The 21,064-nt window shown below is 55.2% G+C and overlaps 1 protein-coding gene across 1 annotated transcript in view; it reads right to left on the bottom strand.

Moving 5' to 3' along the window:
- Window positions 1–21,064, bottom strand: part of STARD9 (StAR related lipid transfer domain containing 9) — a 133,309-nt gene that overhangs the window by 23,153 nt on the left and 89,092 nt on the right. The window contains exons 17-24 of the mRNA XM_082453057.1: window positions 19,824–19,875; window positions 19,353–19,490; window positions 18,563–18,645; window positions 18,340–18,443; window positions 12,544–12,737; window positions 11,640–12,111; window positions 9,864–10,138; window positions 75–9,363 (exon numbers count right to left, since the gene is read on the bottom strand). Coding sequence (XP_082309183.1) covers window positions 75–9,363; window positions 9,864–10,138; window positions 11,640–12,111; window positions 12,544–12,737; window positions 18,340–18,443; window positions 18,563–18,645; window positions 19,353–19,490; window positions 19,824–19,875 — 10,607 coding nt within the window. The remainder of the gene's footprint in view (window positions 1–74; window positions 9,364–9,863; window positions 10,139–11,639; window positions 12,112–12,543; window positions 12,738–18,339; window positions 18,444–18,562; window positions 18,646–19,352; window positions 19,491–19,823; window positions 19,876–21,064) is intronic.

The raw sequence follows: 21,064 nt of genomic DNA, 5'->3' as shown, positions 1-21,064 counted from the left end.
CCGGCTGTCAGCCGTCTCGGTTCCCTCTCCTCTCCGCCCAGCCTTCGCCTCCCCAATCTGGGCTGGGTCCTTACCGGGCATACGGCTCCTCCTCTTGGGCAGCGAGTGCCTCCCCCGTCCCGCTCTGCAGCATCTGCAGCAGGGCGTCTGCCTCCCCGAAGCCGTGGTGCAGTTTTGCTTCCGTGAGTTCCACGCTGAGGGAGAGGGTCTGGGCCCCAACTTGCAGGGGGATCTGCTCCCTCTGGGACCACTCGGGCGCCTGGCTCTGGTCCTCAGGAGGTCGTGGGGGCCTCTGTCCCTGCTCTCCTGAGCTGCAATCACATCTGGTCCCCAGCAAATCCATCACACCCAGCGCCCCAGGGGAGCCGTCCTGACCCCCACACCAATCGCTGGATTTGTTATACACCGAGAGGTCCCTCAGACCATGGTGCCGGGGCTCAGGGGCCGTGCACATCTGGGAACTGGGGTGCAGCGGCCCCTCAGGCTGGCAGGCCTCAGTCGGGCCCAAGATGCAACCCCGGAGCCCTGAGGGATCAGCCAACTCAAAGAAAGGGCAGGGGCGGCGGCGCCGGAGGCCTCCCCACAAAGAGGAAATGTTCAGAGCGGGCCGTGGCTCCTCTGGAGATGCTGAGCCCTCACCCCCATTCTCTGTCCTGCACTGCCATCGACTCAGCCCCCTACTGCTCAGTGGGCCACACTCTAGGGAGGCCACGTCCTCAGGCACAAAGCCATCAGCCAGCCTCCGGCTCCTGCTTCCCGGTGGTGGAGGTGACAGTCTGCCTTGGGCCCCGGTGGTGGTCCTGGGCTGACGCCGCTGAGGGGCCTGCTCCACGCAACAGACTTGGGGCTTCGCGCTCTGCTCTGGGTGGCCTCGGGAGCTCAGCCCAAGGGAGCACCTGTGGTCACCCCCTTCTAAGGGACTGCTACCTTCTCCACACAGGGCCTCCACTCTCTGAGAGCTACCTGACTCATCAGTGGTTTGAGAATAATTACCCACTGCAGGCCTCGGGGCGCCCAGGGGAAGGCTTGGGCGGGAGACGAGCTTCTGGCAGCCTTCAAGGGAATGAGCTGAGGGGGCCGAGAGAGACAAAGCGCCTGAGGGGCGCCCTGACCCTTGGGTGCTGGCGCTAAGCGTGAGGATCGGGGAGGAGGCCCTGTCCACCCGCAAGGCGCTCGTGGGGCCCCGCTCCTTCTGCACCCCGGGCTCCTCCACAGGCTCCACAGCGTGGGGGCAGGGCCCTGGGGAGGGAGATGCACTGAGGCTGCGGCCGGGGCTGCCACCAGCCAGGCTGGGAGGCAGGGGGGCATCCGGAGAAGCCTGGGGGCTCAGAGGAGGCAGGTTCTGCCCAGAGGGGACTTTCTGAAAACTCAAGTGGGATGAGGGTACGGGGGCGCTCCGGGGCCTGCAGAGGGTGTTTCCTTCCTCAAGATCTTGGGGCCCTGCTATTTTCCGTGCAGTCCCCTCTGCCCCTCTCTTCTTAAGCGTCCCTGGGACATCTCCCTTTTCCTGAGACGTGATGGAAAGATCTGAGCCCAGCCTTTCAAGGACCACATTGACTTTCTGAGGGTTGGCCTCTGGGGCCTGGAGATGCAGAGGTGGTGAGGCCGGGTCAGTCTGGATGCCCTCATCCATGGTGGTCTGAGTACAGCCGTCCATCCTCAGGGCCTGGGGCACCTCACCCGGGGCCTCCCTCTTGGCATTCCGCTCCTTTTTGGCCACACTTGGCTGGGAGAGACTCCCCAACAGCTCCGAGGTGCTGTGCAGGAGCTGCGAGAGGCGGAGAGACAGGTCGTGCATACTGGCCCAAGAGGCCAGATCCGACTGAGCAGAGGAGAGGTCAGCGTAGCTCCAGCGGGACCTGCAGCCCAGGGTCTGGGTGCCCTGCTCCAAGGTGTTCATCCTGGACACACCCACAGGGCCTCCCGCCTCTGATGGGTACAGCAGCATAATCTCATCCACCGGGCCCGCAGCACTTCCTCCAGCCAAGGGGGGCTCCCTCCTCAGACAGCCTGCCTCATCAGGGGTGCCCGGGAACCCACCTCTCTCACCAGGACCCTTAGGGGGGGCTGCCCCTTCAGAGCTGATCAGGACGTGGGGGCTCCCCAGGGCAAACGAGGAACCCCAGACTCCCCAGGCCTCACGGGAACAGCGGGCACTTTCAATGTGGCTGCATGTGCTCGACAGGCCTTGGGCACTGGCCAAGGTGCTGCGGTGCGAGTAGACCGGGGAGCCCTGGTCGTCTAGGCCGTCGTCCTCGCGGGAGCACCGGTCCACGTCGGACGGTGTCAGGCCCTGGGGTGTGGAGCCACGGGAGACATCAGCTGCACCACCAAACACATACTGCTTCCAGCCAACACGTGCAGGCCCCTCAGGATGCCCGGGCAGGACGCAGGGATCGATGGCACTGGGGCTAAAAAGCAGGGCTCCTCCGCCCGCCTCAGAGCGCTGCGCCTCTGGCCGGGCCTGGCCACCCAGTCTCTCTGGCTTTCCCGGCTGCGCCTGTTCCGGAGTACCAAATGGCCAAGCAGCCATGAGAGCAGGGGTCGGCATGCATGAGAGAGCTGAAGTCGCCGGGTAAGGAGGGGGTGTGGATGGCAGGGGCCTGGGATCAGCAGCGATGCCGTCCAAGTCAGAGGAGTCTTCCTGATCGCAGCCCTCAGCTTTCAGAGACGTTCTTGCCGCAGACTTTCCTGAGGAAGAGCCTCTGGGATGTGGGGTCCACAATCTGCTAGGCTCCTGTATATCCTCATCTGTCGGGGAAGGAGGCTCCACGCTCAAGCTTAGCTCCTGAAGAGACCGGGGAGAGCTGACCACAGAGAACTGCGGTCTAGAGTGTTTGGGGCCAGAGACGATGGCGATCACAGGAAGTGAGCACCGGCAGCGGGGTGCCGGCTGTTCCCCACCAGAAGAGGGCTGCCCGGGGCCCTGGGCCACAGGCCAACATGCTGCGCGTTGCCCCAAGGGGACAGTGGCTGAGTCTCTGAAGGCTGCAGGGGGCCTGGCCACAGCCGCGTCCTCTCTGCCTGCACCTCTAATCTGACAGCTGCCTGAGCCACCTTCATCAGCACATGGGGGGCTCCTGCCCCAGGCAGCGTCCTCTCGGCCACCTGAAGCCTGGTCTCTCTGCTGCTCTTCCTCCTCCCGGGGGCTGTCAACCTGGGGACTGGAGACGCGCTGTAACTCTGCTACCAGTTGGGCTTGGGGATCCAAGCCACTATGATCCCTGGACTCCGCGGAAAGTTGCGGCTTTTCTGGAAGGCATCTGATGGCATTTCCCAAACATCCACGTTGTGGTTCCACCGGCGGCTCACTCTCAACACACCCTTCACTTAAATTCAGACTGTGTCGTCCCCCAGCTGTTGCAGGTGGTTCTGGCTTGGTTTGAGAGCTCTGTGCACTCCGGCCACCAGCGGAGCTGTCCTGAAACCTCCCAGGTGGCTCAAAGCACCTGCCTGCGTGGAAAGGGGGAGCCTCAAGCTCGGTGCTGACTTTCTTCTCGGCAGCCTTTTTCTCAGGATCCCTTACTGACCTGGAGCTTCCGTCAGCAACCCAGGGGCTGAGGGGACTTGTCCTCACATCAGGGGCGGAAGGGGAGCTGCAGCCCTGAGCCGGAGGCAGGAGAGCAGCAGCAGAGGTCTCCGGGGTGCTGCCGTCTGCTGGCCCCAACTCCACATTAATGCTTTTGGGCTCAAGGCCATGTGCCCAGAGCACATCAGGTTCCCTGCCATGGCCCTCTCCTCTCTCCACTCCCCAGGCCCTGAGGGGGACCATGTAGGGTGGGTGGCGAGTGTGTGGGGTGGCCTTGGAAGCCCCCTTGCCCAGGTCACCGTCTCTGTAACACAGTGAAGTGGAGGAAGGGGAGGCAAGGGCCCTGGAAGCAACAGGTTGAGGGTTGCACGGTTGCCGGCAAGGATGAGATCTGCTGTCTTCTTGGCCCCCGGACGGGCTGAGGGTCCTGCTGTCTTCAGTCCTCCCCGAAAAGACACCACAGTCTGAAGTTTCCCGCAGGCACCTGCGCAGGGCCTCCTCCCTAACTCCCCCGGGTCTCTGATCCGGCAACAGAGTTGGCCTGGGACCTTCGACACTGGCCCTGCAGGCTTCTGCTAGCCCAGAGCCAACACTCCCCTCCTGCTTCACAGGCTGCTGAGAGGGAGCTTCCGGTTCAATCCCTCTCAGGGCTCTGGGCAGGACGGCACCCCATCTGGGACTCGCCTTCCCTTCTTCTAAGCCGGTGGAAGCCTCAAGACATTGGCCCTGGTCTTGGTTAGGCCATGAGAGGCTGGCAGAATTCTGAACATCACAGATCACAAGTTGACTTTCAAAACAGGTTGTTTTTCCTCCTTGTGCAGCCACTAGGAAGTTACCAGGACCTCCTCCCCATGTGTTGTCCAGAGTCCCAGGTTCTTGGTGGGCTGGGCTGCTCTCCTGCCAGCCAGGGAGCACACCCTGGGCAGCCTCCCAGGCAGCGAACGGGCCTCGCCCATGTGGAATCCCTCCAGCATCATCAAAAGGGGCCTGAGAAGGTAAGGCAGCCACTACTTCCTCCGCCCTTACCCTCCTGTCCTCCTCCACAGCTGCTGAAGAAGGAAGACTGTCTGAGCCCAAAGCATCAGCAGAGGAAGGTGTTCTGGTTGCTTCTCCCTCTTTCTCTATGATTTCAGAAGAGCCAGTGTGACACACAAACTGTTCACTGGCTCCCAGGAAATGTCTCAGTTTTCCGGTACAGTGACTTTTACCTGGAGCAGGGTCAGCGTAGGAGGAAGTCCGTGAGGGGTGCCGTGGCCCTGTGTTAGTGTCAGTGCTGGGCAGAGGGTGACAGCTGTCTGAAGAGGGGGGTGTGGCCTGAAGGACAGATGTCCTCTCATCACTTGACAGGTGTCCTGGTTTAGCAGAGAGAGACGCCACATGAAATCCCTGTGCTTCATGCTCATTTCTGGTCCTGGCTGACACTGACTGGCCCATTTGTGGACACTGAGGCCTGCCAGGGGCCCCTGAAGAACATTCAGGTCCTAATAGCGTCTCAACGTGAGGAAGGACTGTGCCCCCAACCACCACGTTGTGAAGCTGCTTCCCCTGGGCCTTTGCCTGTCCGATCTCCTCCAACTCAGCCAGGCACGTGGGTGGATGGGCAGACGGCTCCGGCTGAGGCACCCTGGGCAAGGACACAGGTGCTGAGAAAGCACCACTGGCAGGACTGAGGTCCTTGGCCTCCTTCTCTGCCTGCTGCCTCTCCCCCCTGCCTCGCTTGTCCCCCTCTTCTAAGGGGCAGCTGGCCCTTTCAAGCGGGCTAGAGGCCCTGTTCAGGGAACTGGCTCTGTCTGGTCCTCTTGGTACAGCTGCCTCGGCTTCAGAAGGAGAACCCACCCTGCTACCCAAGCCCAGCAAGGTGCTTCTGAGATCCCCTCTGTGGCCTTGCGGTCCGGTGCCTGTTGACCTCCTGCCCTCTGCCCCCAGGGGAATGCTCGCTGGTGCACTGGATTGACTGCGAGATCCCACAGCCATGGATATCACAGACCCACACCAAGCAGGGTGTGCCGCGGAGAAGCCCTGTCTATCATCTCCCTGCCGTGGGCTGTGGCATCCGGGCTCTCCACTCTGGTCCTGACGCCCCGATCCAGTTACCAAGGGACTGGTGGGCATTTCCAACAGGGTGGGATCCAGCACATAGTCAACAGAAGAGATGCCTATAGTACCAGGTACATAAAGATAGGTTCTTGGCGGCCTTGTTGAATTCAACGGCAAGGCATTACTCAGGTCTCGGCGAGAAGCCATACAGGACTCTGGCTGGCTTGGCAATGGGCCAGTCTCTTGGCTGAAAAATGTGCGCACACAATGCTGGCACGGGCCAGGGAGTTTCTGAGTTGATGAAACCACTTTGTTTTTCTCCTGTAGGCCCCCTCTTTGCACAGCCGTTTCTCCAACTCTGCCTTGAACTTCTGGCTCCTCTTGCTTAGAAGTACGTATGTGTTTGGCAAAATGGCTTTCCTGAAAACCCTTCACAGTCTCCAGCTCCTCAAGACTTCCCAAGCCACGGGGCAGCCGTCTGGGGTACACTGCGTTCACCAGCTCGCCCTCCTCAGAAGTCCTCTCAGGCATGGGCTGCAATGGCAGAGCTCTAGCCGAAGCTTTCGTTTTCCTTGGATGAGCAGAAGTGTTGGTGCATTCTCTGCAAACTGTAAATTTCCCTAAATAACCACCAGTGTCCCTCGCGGGTCTGTCTAATACAGCTGGGTAGGTGTGCCCTTTCACAAATCTGATGTCGTGTACCCGGGGATCAATGCTATTGTTAACCTCCATTTGTCCAGCTTCACCATCCCTAAAGATAACATCTTCTTTCCATTTTGGAGAAGATGGCTGATCCTTGAAGGACAGGTGGTTTCTAAAGCTGCCTGGCCTCAGCACATGGTCAGCCATCTCCTGGTCCTTCTGGTCCTGGAACATAAACTCCTGACTGACTCCCGGTGTGTGGGAAGCACATAGCTGCTTACTCTGCTTGGATTCAATTTCCAAGATGCCATTTTCCAGCTGCATTACACTCCTAATTAGCCTAGCCATCTCATCAGCATTATTATCTCTTTTACTCCATTTCTTTCCAGGAGGTTCTCCTTTGGGGTTTAACGTTTCTCGCACCTTTCCAGGGACCTTGCATTCACCGAGGTTTCTTTCCTGAAAGCATGTAACTGACTGGAATCCTTCATATGCAGACTCTGCCTGTGAAAACTTAAACTCTTCTGAGCCGTCTTTGGGATGGAGCGCTTTTCCAAGAAGCCCAATTTCATTCCTCCTTTCCCCGTTGTGGGTTGGACCCTCATCCTGGGCTGCTGTCTCTGGGCTGCTTACTCTATGATGTACTGATCTGGACTTCAAAGAAAGAGCGGCTTCCTCTATCTTGTCCTTGTCAAGGCCTAAATTGATGGTTTTATAGATGAAATCAGACCTGACCCCGGAAGGAAACCGTCTCTTCATGTCAAAGGCCTGGGTCTCTCTGAGGACTGCATCCTGCCCCTGCTCTTCTTCCCCACCCATCTCAGATTCACACACCAGGAGAGAATTCCTTGACCCAGAACTGTCTGAGGAAACACTGCGGTAGGACTGTACAGTAGCCTTTTCTCCCTGCTTGAGCATTGGAAGACTGTGTTTATTTAAAATTCCAACTTGATTTTCAAATTCACATACTTTTATGCCGGTAGATGGAAGAAAATGTCTGTTCTGAGTGACAAAAAAATAAACTGAATTATGGCTTTCTTCTTTAATGTTTCCAAGGCATTTCCCTTTTTCTCTGCAAACTTCCTTGGTGTTCAGATCAACTGGCCTCTCTGCTGTGACCTGCTGAGATGATGCAATCTTGGAATTGTGGTTTTGTAACAGTACTGGCAATTTATTCTTCACATACACATTTTGGAGGACTTGGTGCTCGTGTCCAAAGCCCCATGCTTCCCTGGGAGGTGGGGAGGGCGCCCTTGCTTCTCTGCAAGCCGGGATTTCCAAGGCGGTTTCTGTTAGGGCATCTCGGCTTTTGGTCACATAGAATGTTTCCAAGGGAGGTGGCTGCAGGGAAGATGGGAGTGGATTCCAGGGAGCAGAGTGGAGGTACAGCTCTGGACCTGAAGGAAAGGCAAAGGAAAACCTGCTGTGTCTTCTACCAGCTTCCTTGGCGCTCTCCTGGGAGTCTGCCTTCTCTTCCTGCAGGGGGCAGTGGCTGTTCTGACCTAATTGCCTCCCTGGGTCTGCACTATTCTTCCTCAAAGGAGCCCAGCCTCGGGGCCAATGGGGTTCTTTGGTGTCTATGGTGACAATATGGTGACAAGCGTTTGTTAGGACGAAACATTCATCAGAGGACGTCATGAGTCCAGGTTTCTCGCTACTCTGAGAGGCTTCTTCCAAGCTGCTCTCTTTGACTCCCCATGCTCCCATCACGGGATGCGCTGTCTTGTTCGCTGCTGTAGAGACCTGCGCATTTGTAGTTCCAGAAGTCGATGATTCTACGTCCGCTGAATAAGTTCCACTATGACTCACCTCTTTCTCACTAGTTGTAAAGAAATCTGAAGTACCTTCTACCTCGACACACAGACTGTCCTGTTCTTTCTCAGCTCTCAAACACCTAATTCTGGACAGATGGATAGGAAAGTTGTTGAAATCCGGGCTGCTAGATACCCCAGGACCAATTGGCAATAGATCATCTCCTCCCCTGCCAGAAGCTTGGGTCAGGGAACCAGAGTCTTCCTCAAGCGAGGGCTTTCCCTTCACTTGAGGAGGAAGACTGGGTGCTCCTGTGGCCTCCAAAACAGGATGAGACAGTTCAAGGAGGTACTTTTGCTGAAGGGCAGCCCAGTCTCTCTCACAGGCACTGCCAACGTAAGTGAATGAGCTGGCAGAGGCAGCCAACAAGCTTGACACACTAGAGTTGGATGCTTCAGAGACGCCCTGCTGGGCCACGTCAGGGACCCCTCTGGCCTGAAAGGTGCCATCGGCTCCTGGCTGAAGAAGCCTGTAAGAGCCCCAGAGGGACACCCTGGTTGTATCAGAAACAGGGACTGTGTACACACTTCTGACACTGCAGGGCAGCTCAGCACCGCCCAGGGGCAGTTTGGAGCTGTAGGACAGGACTGTTTCTGTATCTGATGACTTTAGTTCTTCCATATTGGGCCAGTATCCAGGCCTCTCCCAACCGCAGGGCTGAACATCCTGGACGTCAGTCCTTGGACATAAAGAACCTGGGCGGCTACTGGGATTGATCTTGGAGTCACAGGAGAACCAGGAATCCATGGACACCAGAGGGCTCCCTCTTGAAAGCTGCACGTCTTGGAGAGTGTTGGCTTGTTCTGCGGAGCTTGCCTCCACCGCCAACTCCGGCTGCTCACAGCGGGGCTGGAGCTCCAGGTAACATGAACTGCTCACTGGCAGGGTGGCATCGAGCCTGGCTCCTGTTCTGTGGCTGATGGGGCCAGGCCTGCACACTGCCTCCTGGTCCCCTGCGGGCAGACTGGAGCTCTGCAGGCGCCAGAAAGTCTCCGTGGGCATCTCGTCAGCTGAACGGAGGAAAGGCTCTTCTTGCCGATCGTCCCCCAGTTCTTCCTCAGCGTCAATCAGGCTGTCGAGGGAAAAGCTCCTGTGAGTCTGGGTGAACAGTCGACTATCTGAGGGTGTGGTGAAGCCCCTCACAGAGGCTTGAGCTCTGGCCCTGGAGTGGCCATGGCCATGGGTGAGATAACTGAGCCCTGGGCTGTCCTGTGGGCTTTGGTACCCCTTCTCGGCCAGCGAGTCCTCAGATATTTGGCTGTCTTCGCTGTCGGAGTCATCTGGCTCTGGGAGATCCCGCTCCTTCCCCTGGGGCTCCTCCAGCTTCCGTGGCTCCAGCAGGGCTTTGGCACAGACACAGGAGAGAGAATCTACTGAGTGACTGCTATCTGCATCAGATAAATCACCACCTTTTTCTCTTGCAAGATCCACTACGGGGCTGGAACCTGGGAGTGAGGCCGTGGTGTCTGGGTCCCCCGCACTGTGTTGCCTCTTCAAAGGGCTGCTGTGAGGCAAGCGAGAGGACTTTTCAACCCTAGCTGCCAGGACCCTCTGCTGCCTCTCTGATGTCCCGCTTGGAGAAGGTGGGGTGGATTCTGCCCAGGAAGTCTTGGCTGCCTTTCCATGCCCGGTGGCCTGTTTGGATCCATGGGGATGTGAGGAGCCGCAACTGGCTCCCTCAGCAGCCTCATGGGGCCCAAGGTTCCCTTCTTTTCCCCACCCTGCTGGTGAGTGGCCTTAGCCCTCCTGGTCTGGGTGGAAGGGGTGAGGACCTCCGGCTTATCCCATGGCTTTAGCTTGCTAGCTGCTAAACTCTGGGCCACCATCTAACAGAGCTGCTTACCCACTCTCTCCATTTCCTGGACACCGGCAGACTCGCAGCTCTCAGTGAGGCAGGTGCCAGGGGGTGAGGCTCCCTTCCTGGCCAGGGCCTTCCTGGCTGTGCAGAGCTGCCCCTCGCCGGAGGAACGGAGGGCATGCTCGATGAAATGCCCTGTCCTTGGGGGGTAATAAGCAGCCTGGGGCAAGTACTCTTCTGATGGGGTTTTCTCTGATAATTGCTCAGTAGGGTCAGGCATAGGCAGTAACGTGGTGGAGGGATCCCAATTCAGGAAAGCACTGTGGAGACAAGGAAAGCCACCTCAGAAAGGTAAGAGGTCCCTACTTCCTGCTGATAGAAGGAATATAAAGTCCCACTTAGTTTGCTCTGAAAGAGGTTTAAAACTAGGCCAATGTCACTGTCCCCTATAGCCTTCGGGGTCAGCTCTATAGGTACATAAGGAAACTGCAGACTATAGTCCTGGCTCTCAAAGAAGCCCCAGGTACACTCTGTTCCTCATTTTCTTTATCTTACAAAAAGGTTGAACTGAATCTGAATCTAATCATGCCTTTAGGGAAAACTTCCAACATGAGGAACTGAAGAATAACTTAAATGGCACTACAAGGAATCAAACAGACAAATCTATAAAGGGGCACATTTTACAGAATTGACCCACTTTCTTTAACAAATCGACGATAATGAAGAAATTTTTAAAAAGCATGATTAAAAGAAACTTAAAAGACATAACAACCACATGCAGTGTGTAAATTCTATCGGACCTTAATTTCAATTAACTATAAATATATATTTTGAGGCAATTAGAGAAATTTGAATATGGCCTAGGTTTTTGATTATACTGAATAATTAATCTTAATTTTGTTGGGTGTGATGACAATGTGGTTATAAGAAAACTCCTTATTTTTCAGAAGTGTATACTTGATGTAGGATTGAAATGACATCACGTCTAAAAGTTGCTTTAAAATGCTTCATCAGAAAAAGGAAGGAGGGGAGACAAAGCAAGCATGGTAAATCTTGACATTTGCTGAACGTGGGTGATAGGTACACAACTCTCTCAACTTTGTGTATGTTGGAAATTTTTTCATAATAAAACTTAAATAAAAAAAAAAGCCTACCTAGTACTCTAAAGACCAGATTGGTAAGCAAACATAATAGTAATAGACATTAATTGGGCATCTAATATGGGCAAGGCCCTGCGCTAGGCCTGGAGGATATAAAGAGGTAGACACAGTCCTCTGCTCCAAGCAGTCTGGAGATAACGTATCCTCACCTTGACTGAATGTGAGGAGTGAAGGGGAAAAGAAACAAGGAGGATCCCAAAATGAACCCAGGAGTCCGAAAGAGAGTGTTTCACTTGCTCGGCATGGTAGGTGGGCTGGGAAACTGACTGGAGCCAGCAGGTCGGGCGGGAGGGGAGGGGAGGAAGAGTGCGGTTTGAGGCAATATGAGACAGAGTGGCGGCAGGACACACACAGGGAGACATATGTGGGTAGTCAGGGTCTAGAGCACACGGAAAATGAAGCTGAGATTCTCCCTCAGCAGATATGATCAAAGAAGCAAGAGCTGCCCCTCAGAGTGGGGGCAGGGAAAATCTTAGAAGATATCAACTACAGAGAAAGAAGAGAGTGATCAGGAGAAAAAGTGATGAGGAAGAGAAGAGTAGACACATCTTTCCATTTCACAGATGGAGGAAACTGAGGCCCCAGGAAGTAAAGATCGCTGCCCGTGGAACAAGGCTGTAAACCTCAGCCAGTGCCCCGAGGCGGCCTCCGCTGGCTGTACCTGCACAGCTGGGCTGAGTGCCGGCTGCAGGGCCTTCGGAGGCTCAAAGAACTGCAACTTGTCAATCTGCTTCTACGTTGAGGCCCTGGGACCAGGGCACCAGGGCAGGGGGCCGGGAAGGTGGGCCTCCGGGGGCAGTCATCCAGGAGCCAGCACAGCGCCCTGAGCTGCTCCGGTCTCCTGTGGGCCTCCAGCAGCCTCGGCTTCTTGATGATCCTCTCCAGCTGGAACGAGACCCTTCTCTGCCGGCTGTTCTGCTCCGCCACCCGAAGCGCGAGTCTCCGCAGGAGCTGCGGGTGCACCACCCTCTTCTGGCTTTGGACCAGGGGAGATGGCTGAGTCTCAGGGTCTGTCTGGCACCATGAATCAGATGGCACAGCGGCTGCAAGTTCTTTCTCTTCTACACAGTCTTGTTGCAGCTGCTGCTGCAAGCCGGCCGGCCAGGTCCCTTCTCTGAGCAGCCACTGCTGGTCTGCGAACCAAAAATACCCTGAGAGGTCAGCCCGTCCTCCCTCCCTGGACTCAGGCACCTCTGGCCACGGCTGCACCTGCACAGAGTGAAGAGCTGGCCAGGGTGACGTGGCAGGATGAGGGCCACATGGCCCTCTGGGGCAGGAGTGCCGGGGCCCCTGACCACAGGGCAAGTGGACGAAGCCCCGGGCCTCAGCAGGGCAGCGGGCACACGCTAGGGCCGGCAGCAGAACGTGGACAAGCGCGCATGAGGGCAGTGAGGAAGGTCGCTTCCTTATTCTTGCTTCCGGCCCCGTGTAAGAGCCTCTGGTCTCTAAAAGAGGGGAGAGAACCCCTAATACCAAAGATTCCATCATATCACAAAGACAACAAAGGAGAGAATACAGAAGGCCGGGGCGGCATGGAGAGATGGGAAGGGGAAGCAGGCTCCTACCGTCTTTAACCTGCTGGCTGGCACACGTCCCGTCCAGTTCCCATTCCTGTTTGGCTCTAATCTGTCCCGCTAGGATTCGCTGCCTCAAATCCCCCACGAAGCACAGCCGCCGCTGCTGAATCTGGGCCCCGCAGGGTGTCTCTCCAGCCCTCGGTGGCCTGTGGTCCTCACCACTCTGCTCTCCCAGCGCCTTCCTGTCACAGGGGCCGGGGTTACCCGGGGGAAATGCAAACCCAGCTCAGCACACACCTCCACGGCCTCAGCCCCTCCCAGGGAGTCCTGCATTCAACAGGGCGGAGAGGGCTTTGGACTCCCGGCAACTTGGGACACACACGCACGGTGTCACAGGCAGCTCACGATGTCACAGTGCGGGAGGGGAGAACAGTCCTGAGACTAGCATATTCTTAGACTGTGGGTTTAGCAGAAACACAAGTTCCTTTTGGTTAAGGAAAATAACCAGGAAAGTAAAGCGGCTGTTTTTAGAAAACACAACATTTTAGCTAAATCAAGAAACTTTGTCCTTTAAAAAAGAATAAAAAGGTATCTGCTAAAAATCTGTTGTAACTAGACTAGAGCAGAAGCTCCAGAAACACTGTGGGAATGGACACCCTCTCCTCCATGTTCAGCGATCACGACTGCACCTCCACTCCTAAAGCAGAAACCCTCTTGATGTGGCAGGAGGAGGAGAGGGAACTCAGACGCACGCCAACCTGTGTGTGCAGCAGGAGCCCCAGGGGAGAGCTGGTCTCCACTCAAGGGCTGTTCTCGGTGAAGGAGCCCTGGAAGAGGGTTCAAGAGCTTCAGACTCGACCACACCTTTCAGAGATACATGCTGACGCGTTTACTGATGAAACTATCCAAGATTTGTTTAGATCCAGTGGGGAGGAGTTGGGGATATAAATGAAACAAGATTAGCCATGAGTTGATTATTTGTAGTGTATTTAAAATTTTCCAATAATACAAAATTTAAAAAGGTTTTCTTGGGACTTCCCTGGTGGCACAGTGGTTAAGAATCCGCCTGCCGATGCAGGGGACATGGGTTCGAGCCTTGGCCTGGGAAGATCCCACATGCCGTAGAGCAACTAAGCCCGTGCGCCACAACTACGGAGCCTGCGCTCTAGAGCCCGCGAGGCACAACTACTGAAGCCCGCACGCCTAGAGCCCGTGCTCCGCAACAAGAGAAGCCACCACAGTGAGAAGCCAGCGCACCCGCTTGCCGCAACTAGAGAAATCCCGTGCACAGCAACGAAGACCCAATGCAGCCAAAGTAAATAAATAAATTTATTTAAAAAAAGGTTCTCTTGGCTTGCATGAGGACCCGGGCTCAATCCCTGGCACCTCCACCGAAAAAAAAAAAAAAAAAATTCTAGACTACAGTCATGCTTTTACTCTGCCACCAGGTTCCTGTGTGACCATGGATGAGTCAGAGCCTTCCTTTGAAGACTGACAGCTTCTCCCCTCATGCTAACCTCTCCCTAGGTCACACAGAACTTCTATGCAAGGGCCTCCCATGCTGTTTCTGCAGGGCCTCTCCGTCCCTGTCATTCAGGTTTCAAAAAGAGCCAAATGCACGGGGCTCCGCTCCAGGCTGGGAGAGGGAGCGTCTGGGAAGGGTCAGGGTCTGCTGGAGACCGACACAAAAGCCCCATCCAGCCTCGCTTATCCTGCCCTCGGCCCTCCGTCCAGCCCCAGGAGGCCACGGCTCTCCGGCGTGGAGATTCACTGAGTGACCTGACACTAGAAGCAGATGGCGAAGCGTCTGAGTAGTGTGCTCGGAGGGGTCCGTTCCACTCAGGAGGTTTGCCACTTTGCAGAGCAGAATGAAAGCAGAGGTCCCCGAACTACAGCCTGCGGGCTAAATGGTGCGCTGCCTGCTTTTGTGAATCAAGTTATTGGAACACAGCCACACGCGTGGTTTACATATCGTCTCGGGGGCTTCCGTGCCTCACTGGCACAGCGGAATAGCTGCGGCGAAGCCTACAGCACAACCTGGCCCTTCACAGAAAGTCCGCTGCCTCTGTCTTAGAAGAAATTAAGATTTCTTAATGTAGCCTTAGGAGGACAGTGAAGGAGGGACGGGGGGAGAGTGAATGGATGGATGGGGGCGTGGGTGCGAGGCGGCACAACAGCAGGCTCCCCTCTGGAAGGGAGGCTGGGAGGTGACTCAATCTACAGTGAGTCCAGGGATCAGGAGGGGCCCAGGTACCTGTGCGAGTGTGCTCTGGGGAAGACGGCTGCTGGCTGCTGTGGGCAAAAGGGCAACACACAAGAGTGGAAGGTACAGAAAACAGGAAAGGCGCCGTTCGTCACACGCAAGGCAAAGGCCAGGGATAGCAACTGGAACAAGAAGCCGGTTAGCGCCACACAAACAGAAAAAGCAGTTAATGGAAAACATTTTACACATATATTTATATGTATCACGCCTGCGTCACAGCTCCAAATTGTGTCTGACCACAGACACGGCTGAATCACAAACCCGAGCCCATCAGAGGGTCTTAGACACACCCAGCTGAGATCCACACCATCAGATACAAGGGCTAGGAAGGAGGTCTTTATTCTGAATTCCCTGAGAGTGTTCAGCTTCCTTCTCCGACTGTCCCCGGGCCCTCAGATTTACAATTTGCTTCTCCCTAGAAGAGAGCTCCTCCACCCTCCCCCGGGGGAAGCTGTAGCCAGCCTGTCAGCTTCTACAGACCCAATACAGCTTCCTCCATAGCAGCCGCAAGCCCACAAGGAGAGGTGGTCTGGGAGGAGCCCCACAGACACTGCACATTCGTCCGAGGAGCCATACACCATCAGACTGAAAATGTCTCTTGTGTTCAGTACATCAGCCAAGTTCCCCGAAAGCATGTGAAAAAGAACACGCCAACCTAATGCTATACATTGGGTAGATTACCAAGGGCCAGTCTTCAGTAACCTGTGGCCAAGGACCTCTGTCCCTCTCAGATGGTGCCCTTCTCCCTGGGGGACTCCAGCATCCCCAGCTGCTGCCAGGACTCCATCGCGCCCTCCGGCTGCTTGGCTCTGGCAGCTTCCACAGCAGAAATGCAATGGCACCTACTCGCTGAGGTGGCAGAGGTGGTGGCAGCAGCAACAGTGTCTCCCGGGCTCTAGGCACTTAAGGCTAAGTTCCCAAAATTCCCAATGGGAAAATGCCAAGAACATGGACAACAGACAGTTTTCAAGGACAAACAGCTCTCAGGTCCAGATCATTCACTGCTGCAGGGAGAAAAGGAGGCCGACAGGCCAATTCCCCTGCTCTGGAGGCAGCTCTGGCTTCACAGGCTCCCCACCAGAGAAGCATCCCTCCAGAGAGAAAGAGGACGGAAAGGAAACCTAGGACACGGGGAGGCTTTGGAGCCGACCCCACCCAAGAGCATATGCGAGACCCTCATGGAGACACAAGCCCAGACGGGGAGCCCTGCTGACAACGTGCAGGGCTCCGCACACTCACTTTCTCTCCCGGCCCCTCTGCCCACTCACAGGCTTGAGCCCACACCACCCGCTGCTGCCATGGGCTGGCGCACGCGTGCTGGCAATGGTAGCTGGGCAGGACCGGCCCGGCCCACAGGCTCCCAGAGCTGGAGCTTAAGAGTGAAGGCAAAAAAAAATAAATAAATAAATAAATAAATAAAAAAAAAAAAAAAAAAAAAAGAGTGAAGGCAGCGAGGGGGGGAGGCCTGCTTCTCCAGCCCCCCCTCTGTCCTCTGCATGAAAGGGTGTATTCTTGGTGCTACTGAAAGGTCACGTCCATGCCCATGGGGCTAGAGAGCCTGAGAAGACCTTAAAAAGGCAGAAGCCCAGTGTTCTCTGGGGTGGATGGGTCCACTGGGGCAAGGTGGGAGGACAGGAAAGCAAAAGGGAGGCCACCTTCCCGGGCAGCCCCTGCCGCGAGGGCCTCCCGGCAGCGGGGCTGTGGGGTGTCGGGCACTGGGCAAAGCATTCCATGTGCACTCACTCTTTCAACCCATGTCACAAGGACCCCTGGGAGGGAGACGGTAGCAACCTTACTTAGAGGTGAGCCAATAGGCTCAGAGACTCAGTAGCTTGCCTAAGGTCACACAGCTTTTCTGTCGTAGAGCCAGGAGGTAAGGCCTCTTTACCCAACGCCAACATATCTCTTCAGCATCCACAGCTCTTTAAGTTGCAGAACCGTTCCCTGTAGACCTCTGGACTTTAGGAAAAACACATCCTCAGTGCGACTTCCCAACAGAACTGACCTAAGACAAGGCCTCCTTTCATGACTTCACTACAAAAAGGGAGGCCACTCAGACAAAACAAGAGCCCCGGCCTCAGTCCTGAGTCTACCTTGATCTTGATATGCTCCACCCTCTGTTGCCCCTCAGGGCCCGCAGTCACCCAACACTGACCATCCTCCCTTAGGCCCTGGAGCATCGTCCTCTGGTCGCCAGCAGCCCTCCTGGGAGCACCTGCCTGCTGCTCGTACCCCCGCCTCAGAGCGCTCCTGTCCCCATCCAACATCTCACCGCCGAGGTCTGCCCCAAGGCTACCCTCAGCCGCCAGCAAGGCGCCTGGCCTGAGGAAAGAGCAGCAGGGGACCAAGGGCCATCAGAACCCTCCCAGGCACCCTGTGCTCGTGGTGCTGGACAGCCCCCCAAACCAGCGGTCTCACAGGTACCGGGGCCCCTGCTGGCATTTTCTACAGGAAGTCTCTAAGGTACAAGCCACTGTGGCTTTCACAACAGGAGGACACCTCTATTCCCAGGATCCAACCCACAAGGCATCTCGATCTGGGAGGGGGCTTCTATGCAGAAATGGATAAAGAACGACTATGAAGAAGAAAAGCAGTTCCCATGAATCATGTAGAAAACTCGGACCCACACTCCACAGTCTCAAGGCAGGTGAAGCGAGTAGCACAGGGCAGAGCCCCGAGATATCTTCATTTTGTTCCCAGAGTTCCTGCCCCTCATGCACAGTACTGGACCCATGGTCATGAGGAAAAGAGGCTTCTCAATCCCACAGTAACTTTAAAAACTCAGAGGAAGCCACAGTCCTGGAGCTAACTGACACACACGTGAGCTCACACACAGGCAGGCCAGAATTTAAAGGGGTTAATAGAATTTAAAGAGGTAGGTCCAGGGCTTCCCTGGTGGCACAGTGGTTGAGAATCTGCCTGCCAATGCAGGGGACACGGGTTCGAGCCCTGGTCTGGGAAGAGCCCACATGCCGCGGAGCAACTAGGCCCGTGAGCCACAACTACTGAGCCTGCGCGTCTGGAACCTGTGCTCCGCAACAAGAGAGGCCTCGACAGTGAGAAGCCCGCGCACCACGATTAAGAGTGGCCCCCGCTTGCCACAACTAGAGAAAGCCCTCGCACAGAAACGAAGACCCAACACAGCCAAAAATACATAAATAAATAAATAAATAAATAAAAAGTACATCCCAGTGTGTGACAGGTAGTAGGCACTCAAAATACAATAAAAAAAAAAAAAAAAGAGGTAGGTCCAAAAGCAGCAAAGATATCCACAAACACATCAGGTGTAAATCTTGTTGACAGAGGAAGGTGGCCACAGGACACATCACATGATATATACCTCTTTCAGTGATGAAAAAGTTGCAGTACCCAAGGGGAAATGAATGAAGGCCACGACCACTACCCTGCCAACCACCAGCTGAGCGGCTAGCTCAGCGTCCTCAGAACACTCGCCCACGTTGGTTCAGACCAGGCCTATTCCGAGCTTGGCTGCTACACTCATCTCCTCCCCGCTCCATGTTGTAATGAATTAAAAAGCAAAACCAAAACCTCCCACAGCAGAACGAGCAGCTGTCTCTCACCTTTCCTTCCCAAGCAAAGGGCAGAGGCCCAACCGGGAGGCAGTGACATCTCCATCCAAATCCAGCCACTCCAGAGAGCCACTGCTACCAACAGTCTCTCCAACCTGCAGACAAGGAAGGAAGCATCATCACCCCCATGCCAACAGACCCGGACAAAGCTCGACCCCCTCCAGAAAGGAGAAGCGGGGAGGCCAGCAGCCACGTGGAAACACCATGTGCTCACCTGCCTCCTCTGCCGCAGGACGGCGGCCTCTGCGGGGTGGTTGAATCGGAACTTCTGTGCTTTCCCCAGGGTTATGACTGCTCCTGTGGCACAGAGACCGACGCGAATTCAATGCACAGCTCGTGTTCTGAGCACATGTAACGTGCGGGTCACTGTTCTGGGGCACAAAGTCCTGCCCCCACAAGTTGATAATTTAGCTGAGTCAATAAGATATGTGTTCATTGGATACCGTACAACGTATGTATTGAATTAATGAGATGAACAGGAGGAGCTCTGGTATTCCCAAGGAAAGGAAGATGAGCTCCAGGTGGAGTAGTCAGGGAATGCTTCGTTGAAGAGGGGGTATCCAAGCTCAGCCTCAAAGGACAGACAGAATCTGAATAGATTAATAGTAGTAGTAATAGTGACAGTAGTCATGATAAGGGATGTTTTCTAAGTGCCAAGAACACTGCTAAGAACATTACACAGATTAGCTCATTCAATCCTCACAACGATCCTATTATTATTCTTATTTTATAGGAAATTGAGGCTCAGAGACTTTCCCAAGGACACAGAGCTAACAAACACAGGTACTAATTTCAGAGAGTCACTCTCTCCTCTGGCGCCCCGGAATTGGGGCCTCTTTGTTTATGGGAAGAGGACTGTATTAGGGAATCTTCAGATCTCTGGGTGCAGAGGCTGGGTGTTCCGTCATTAAAGTCTGCTTCACTGAGCTCTCTGGGTCTGGCCCATGAGAATGGAGCTCGTCGATCACTCATCCCGGCATAAACCGGGCTGTAGGGGGCCCTACCTTGGGTCAGACGGCAGGAGGCGGTGACCTCCCGGCCATTGACTGTGCAGCGGGCCCCGCGGGCAGGCCGCAGAATGACGACCCCACAGGCGCTGGTGATAGTGCAGTGGTCTCTCTCGATCCACTGACCCTGCAGGACTACAGAACGGGGCGGGGGTCACTTGGGTGGAGGCAGAGCCCAGGGAAACACCTCCTCCAGTCTTCTGATGAGATCAGAATCCACATCTGGAAGATCTCACATTATGACAGGAGAGGAAGAGCCACCGCCTGAAACCACCCAGGCCTGGATCATCCCACCGTGTGGGTCTCCTCCTATCATGTCCCAGACCCACAACCTGTCTGGGAAAGAGGAGCGGCCCCTCAGACCTCAAAGATTCCTTCCTCTCAGAGCACCGTCACGTTCCTCTGAAGAAACCCGTCCAGCATGAATACCTGCCACGGAGCATCGGACCCATATGCTCTGTCACTCACCAATGTCCTGTTCCTGGTCTGAGTCAATCCTTCCTATTTTTGTTGTCCCCTCCTAAAGGGAAAAACAAAGCCATTTTAATGAGAATAAAAAGGGACGCAGCCCTGCCCCCAAAGGAGAGCCCACCTGTTTGAGTGTCATCACCGTCCTCCCATGCCCACCCCAGTCTTCTCCACACCACCTCTCAGCTTTGCTCCGGGCTGTTCTGACTGCTCTGCCCACTCACGCTGCAGCCCAGGAAGCCCCTGAGAGGGTGGGGTCAGAAAAATGCATGACTAAGCAGCACCAGCTTTTTGCAAAGTCCAGCTAGGGCTGGCCGGCTCCTTTCCTTCCCATAGCCTGGAGTTAGGCCGTCAGAGCTTCTCTAGTCTGAGGAAGTGGGCACATGGTTATAGCTTTCTCCCAGGGCTTAAGCTTAATGTGGTCCAAGTTTGGTCCAGTCAGTCTCAAAGAGACACGCCTTCTAGGATGATGAATGGAAACACAGGATTTTTACCTTCTTGGTCCGCAGATGAAGTTTAACAGACACCAGATTCTAAGAAGAGTAAAGCACAAAAAGGAGAAAAGCACATCTAGAATCAAAAAAGACTGGAAGAGAGTACAAGAGAGGAGGGGGAAACTGGAGTTAGTATCAATGAATCACTGGGTTAGTAGAAGACAAGGCCTTTGGCCCGTGGACAATAACAATGCAGTTTACGACCACATAGCTCTGTTTGAGGAAGGCAGCAACACGGCAACAGAGATGCCAGTTTAGATATGTATTTATCTTTTCTTTTTTTAAATTTATTTATTTATTTTTGGCTGCATTGGGTCTTCGTCGCTGTGCACAGGCTTTGTCTAGTTGTGGAGAGCGAGGGGCTACTGTTTGTTGCAGTGTGCGGGCTTCTCATTGCGGTGGCTTCTCTTGTTGTGGAGCACGGGCTCTAGGCGCACGGGCTCAGTAGTTGTGGCGCACAGGCTTAGCTGTTGCGTGGCATGTGGGATCTTCCCGGACCAGGGCTCAAACCTGTGTCCCCTGCATTGGCAGGCAGATTCTTAACCACGGCGCCACCAGGGAAGCCCAAGATATGTATTTATCATTTACTGACTAACTGTTCCCTATGTCCCAGGCACTGCGCAGAGTGCTTTACAGATAGCTCTCATTTAATCCCCTAACAACCCAGAATGTAGGTATTACGATCAGGAATCTGAAGCTGACAGGGGATAAGCTGCCCAGGGAGCCCACCCACTAAACAGGATGACC

This window comes from Balaenoptera physalus (assembly GCF_965194825.1).
Source record: "Balaenoptera physalus genome assembly, chromosome: 2".
NCBI classification, from domain to species: domain Eukaryota; kingdom Metazoa; phylum Chordata; class Mammalia; order Artiodactyla; family Balaenopteridae; genus Balaenoptera; species Balaenoptera physalus.
The sequence above is the reverse complement of the archived record's forward strand: the minus strand, read 5'-3'. Positions and strand labels throughout refer to the sequence as shown.